The sequence below is a fragment of the Pteropus alecto genome, unplaced genomic scaffold (genome assembly GCF_000325575.1).
Source record: "Pteropus alecto unplaced genomic scaffold, ASM32557v1 scaffold13, whole genome shotgun sequence".
Classification (NCBI taxonomy): Eukaryota; Metazoa; Chordata; class Mammalia; order Chiroptera; family Pteropodidae; genus Pteropus; species Pteropus alecto.
In genome coordinates this window covers 8428552-8434157 of record NW_006434373.1, presented here as the reverse complement: position 1 = coordinate 8434157, position 5606 = coordinate 8428552, and the positions used below count along the sequence as shown (strand labels likewise).

General features: G+C 34.6%; 1 protein-coding gene across 1 annotated transcript in view; it reads right to left on the bottom strand.

The window, feature by feature from the left end:
* Positions 1-5606, bottom strand: part of CCDC168 (coiled-coil domain containing 168) — a 39112-nt gene that overhangs the window by 1633 nt on the left and 31873 nt on the right. The window contains exon 10 of the mRNA XM_015587333.1: positions 241-289. Within this exon, the coding sequence (XP_015442819.1) occupies positions 241-289 (49 nt within the window). The remainder of the gene's footprint in view (positions 1-240; positions 290-5606) is intronic.

Below are 5606 nucleotides of genomic sequence, written 5' to 3'. Positions count from 1 at the left end.
AAAAAAAAAAAAACGGGAGTGTGGGAGAAGTTCAGGGAGGGGCAAAGAAGAGACGAGGTCCAGAAACTTTTCTAACTGCTGGTGAATGAATGCCTCCCCTCTACGTCTGGAAACCCAGCCTGAAGCAGGCATTTTTGAAATCTCATAACTGATCCTCAAAGGTAATTTCAGTTGTACGTTTTGTGTGCTAATAAGACTTCGGAATTAAACTGAAGGTGGAACTCAAGTGCTGCTTCTTACTTGGTGACTTTGGGAAATTTATTGAACCTTCGAACCTCAGTTTCCACCTCTGTAAAATGGGAGTAACAATACCAGGATTAATGTAAGGAGTGAATGACATAATGTATATCAAGCAAGCCTCATGCTTTAATATTATTGTCTGATGAGCTCTCCCTAGCATGTGTGGGAACAGAAATTTTCTAATGAAATGGTCACTCATGGTATGGTCACATGGCTTTACTTTGTATACTGGGACAGTATTATTAAATGTTTAGAATATATGTTGCAACTTATTTACTCCCTTTGGAAAATGATATGCCAGGAACAGCTGAGTTTTGAAGAACTGATGACACATTAACTGAGAATGAACATAGAGTAATGCCGAGAACTGGTACATTTATTGTGCACCAGCTCACAATCAGTCGAGATTCTTGGATGAATGGCAAGCTTTCCTTTCCAGAATTCCAGTCTATTTTCGTCAGCCAGGAGAGGTGATATGGCTTATTTTGTAATAATTCTTGTAATCCTATGATGATGTGCACATTCTAAATCTGTCAATGAGTTAGCTAAGATGTAGTATTATGCTTTTCTGGATATTTAGGGGTAATATCTGAGTTGCTAGATGAACTATGGAATTGTTAATATGTTTTGCAGAAGGGATCAGGAACAGGTATTTAACTGTGTTTTAGGAAAACTAGCAAACATCATGAATATGAAATTTACGAGTCTTAAAATCAAATTAGGAAAAATATAGGAATATGGCTTTGGTAGTAAATATGTTCTCCCCTGCAGGGGATTGTGAATTCTAGAAGAAATGGAATGTTGTGTAGAGCTATCACTGTCTGCAGCAAGTAACAAAACTGCTCTTCCTCATCTCCTTCCCCCTTTGGATTGTTTTTTCATCCCTTTCACCCCTTTTGCCCACCCCTCACCTCAGGCAAACACCAATCTATTCTCTATATCCATGAGCTCAGGGTTTTTTGTTTTCGTTTTGTTTTTATTTTTAAGATTCTATATATAAGTGAGATTATACAGTATTTATCTGTCTCACTTGTTTTTTATTTTCTGTCTCACTTGTTTCACCCAGCATAATTTATGGTTCTTGAAGAATTGATCCATTTTATCCAAATTGTCAGATTTATAGAGTTGCTTATAGTATAACCTTACTATGTCTTTTGATGTCTTCAGCATCTGGAGTTATATTCCCTTTCCTTTCTGATATAATTTGTCTTGTCTCACTTGTTTCTTTGACAGTCTATCTTGAGATTTATTAACTTTATTAAACTTTTTCTATAACTCAATTTTGGTTTGGTTGATTTTCTCTACTTCGTTCAGTTTTGTCTTGCATTTCATTGATTTCTGCTCTTGTATTTATTTTCTTCCCTCTGCTTGCTTTGGGTCTATTTTGCTCTTCTTTTTCTAATTTTTCTGAGGTGGAAACTTATTTATCTGAGATTCTTCTTCTTTTCTAATATAAGGATTTAATATAAATTTCCTTCTAAGTATTGCTTTAGTTCATAGATTTTTGTATATTCTGTTTTTATTTCCAGTCATTTCAGTGTATTATTTATTTCCCTGAGAATTCCCCTTTGACTCATGGAGTATTTAGAAGTGTCTTATTTTTTTCAAATGCTTGGATATTTTCCAGTTACTGTTCTGTTATTGATTTATAGATTTTTTTTCTATTATTGTCAGAAAACATATTCTGTGATTTCAATTTTTTAAAATTTGCTAAAATTTATTTTATGGCCTAAGATAGTGTCTATCTTGGTGAATGTTCAATGTGTACTTGAAAATAATTTATATTTTGCTATTGTCAGAGTGTTCCAGAAATGTCAACTAGATCTTATTGGTTGATGGTGTTGTGCAATTAGTCTATATCCTTGCCGATTTTCTGCCAATTTCTGAGATAGCGGTGTTGGAGTCCCCCAAATATAATTGTGATGTGTCTGTTTCTCCTTTTGGTTCTGTCCGTTTTTGCTTAACCTGCTTTGAAGCTCCGTCATTTGGTGTATGCACAATTTAGAACAATTTTTTCTTAGTGAATTAACCTTTATGTCATTTAGTCCCACTTTATCTAGCAATTTTCTTTGCTTTGCAATCTACTTAATCTGATATTAATATAACCAGTCCAGCTTTCTTTCAATTAATATTTGAATGGTACTCCTTTCCTCATCTTTTAACCTACTTATATTGTTGTATTGAGGTGAGTTTCTTATAGTCAGCATAATATTTATCTACTTTGCTAATATGGCTTTAATTGGTATATTTTATTGGTGTATTTAAGGTAATTACTAACATATTAGGACCTAAGTCTACCATTTTATTATATTTTTAAATGTTTGTTCTCTTTATTGTTGTTGTTGTTGTTGTTGTTACTATTTCCCTTTTCCTGCCTTCCTTAGGGGGTTACTTAAAAAAATTTTGGTAATTCATCATATTAAATATGTGTGTGTGTGTGTGCATGTGTACATATATATATATGGGGTTGCTCTAGGAATTATAATATGCATATGTAACTAATCACATTCCACTAGTATAAATATTACTACTTTACTATAGGTTCAGGATCCAAATCTAGGTGGAATTCAACATTGTAGTTCACTTCTAAAATCTTTTGTTGCGTTGACTCTGGTTGGTTTCATGCATTGGTCACTTGAGAATCTTTTTAAAACCTCATAAACTTATTTAAATAGTAGTAAATAGTGGAATATAGAAAACTTACCATTTAGATCTCTTTATAAATCTCCCTTTTTGAATATAGTTGTGTTAAATGTTTCCTCTACCTACACAGAGAATCATATCAGAAAATACTAAAATTCTTGCCTTCAACCACCAAAGGGAAGGATAGTCTATTATATTTTCTGTGTATCTATGTCTTCCATTGTCCTTTCTTCATTCCTAATGTTCCAAATTTTCTCTGTTATTGCTTCCTTTCTGTTTGAAGAATTTCCTTTGACAACCATTTTAAGGAAGATCTATTGGTGTCAAGTTATTTTAGTTTCCTTCATCTGAGAATGTGTTTCACTTTCATTTCTAAAATATATTGTTGAATATAAAATTCTGCATTAAAAGCTCTTTTCTTTCAGCATTTAAGAAATATGGTGCCACTCCCTTTAGGCTCCGTGGTTTTTGATGAGAAATATACTGTCATTCTGATTGCTGTTCCTGTATAGGTAATATGGCATTTCTCTCTGAATGCTTTTGGTACTTTTTATCTTTTAGTTTCAAAAATTTTTCGATGATGTGTCTTGGCATGAATTCCTTGGGTTTATCCTGTTTGTAAATTCCTCAGATTCTTGATCTACTTTCAAATTCTTTCCCTTGTCATTTTCATTCTGCTATTGAGCCATTCAATGAACTTTCTAATTTTAATTTTTCAGTTAAAAAAATTCAATTGATTCTTCTTTACATCTATTTCTTTTCTGAGACTCTATTTTTTCATTTGTTTCAGAGTGTTTATAATTGCTTACTGAAACATTTTTATAATGACTGCTTTAATATTTTTGACAGAATCTTTTCTTTTCTCACTGAGGTGAGGTATTACTGGCTCTTGGTGTAATGAGTAATACTTGATTATATTTTGGACTTTTGGAGGTATTATGAGAATCTAATTCCTTAAATCTTCTAATTTGGCAGGTAGTTACCCTGTTTGTTACCCTATTTGGGTTTAGAACATACATCCTGGTCTACTTTTGATTGATCGATTGATATTTTTGTTGAAATGTCAACTAAATTTTCAGAGCATTTGCAGTGCTATTCTGGTCTGCCCCACTTGTGTGCTACTTAGAGGCCAGTCTGAGTCCTAGTCAGCATTTCACACTGAGTTCACTTATAAAACCTTTTGCTGTTTGATTCTGGTCCATTGAATGCATAGATCACTTGGGAGCTTCCCCAGTATTTCATATACATTGTTCCCTTCTCTAAGTAATCTTTTCTACTCTTTCTATCTGGGAAAAGCACTGCTTCATTACCATAAGGTGGCAATGAAAGTCTGAGCACCACCCACAGTCTGTGAACACTTCACCCACAGGCTGGTAGGAAGGGGCATGTGTGTCACCTCATTATTAGGGGACGGGGATGGAAGTTAGGTCTCTGTCCACACTGTGCTGGCCATAGTACCCAGAGAGAATGGAAAGGGCGTGGTTTATTTGTGGAATTTGTCTGGAGCTTGACAGGCACCGTCAAAAGGATTCTGTCCTGCTCTTTGCTTCCCCTTTCCTGGTCCTTTGTTTACATAGAGCAGTCTTTTCATGGGACTTTTATTTCGTCTGCCTATTTTGTTAGTATTTCTGGGTTCTTGCATTTTCCAGTCCCCAGGTTAGGATGTATAGGTGGAAAAATAAAACAGAGAACTCACCTTCATATCCTTTTTTGAGTCTTGAAGTCTCTAGCTAACTTGCCTTATGTTTCCTTTCAGGGTCTTCTGTTATTTGTTTCAGATATTTTGTCTAGGATTTTAAGCTATAGTTTTTAGCTATATAGGAAGGAATAGGGTGGATGTGTTTATTCCATTTTGTCTGGAAACAGAAGTCACACAGCCTAGGTCTTTGTTCTGAATAACTAGAAGAATAGAATCGCCATCAACTGAGGTGGAGAAAGCTATGGGTAGAAGAGGTTTGTAAATGAAGAACAGTGCTTCACTTTTGGTTTTGTTGAGTTTGAGATATCTACCATTTGACATGCGAAGATATTGAGAGGGTAATTAGACATCCAAGTTCAGAATTTAGAAAAGATATTTGCGTTGGTGATATAAATTTGGTGTAATAAGATATATACATGTTTTTTAAAGCCATGGACTGAATGAGATCACCAAGAGGGAGGAAACCAAGTACATTAAGAGGGCAGGGAAAGGAGAAAGAACCAGCAAGTGCAACTGAGAAGTAGGAGCTAGTGAGGCAAGAGGAAAGTCTGTGGTATCATGGAAACCAATCGATGAAGAGTATTTCAAGAAAAAGGGAGAAATCACCTCTGTCAAATACTGCTAATCAAAGATGAGTTTTGTGAATTAAATTCAGCATTGAATTTCACAATGTAGAGGTTATTGGTGACTTCGGTAAGAAGAGGTTAAGTGAATGGTAGGTGAGAGAAAGCATTATTGGTATGGATTTATGAGGCAATGGAATAGAGGAATGAGATCAATCATGAATAAAGAGTCCTTTTGAGGACTTGTGTTACAAAGAGCAGCAAATTAATGAAGAAGTAGTTGGCACAGGAAGATGGGTTAAGAAATGGTTGGGGGTAATGGTTTGACTTGTGTTTTTTAGAAGGAAACAATATCATGCATGTTGTTTCCTTCTAAGAATGATCCATTGACAGAAAAAATGATATAGTAGAAAGAGAGGAGAAATGTCAAAGTGATTCCTTGAGTAGACGAGAAAGAATGT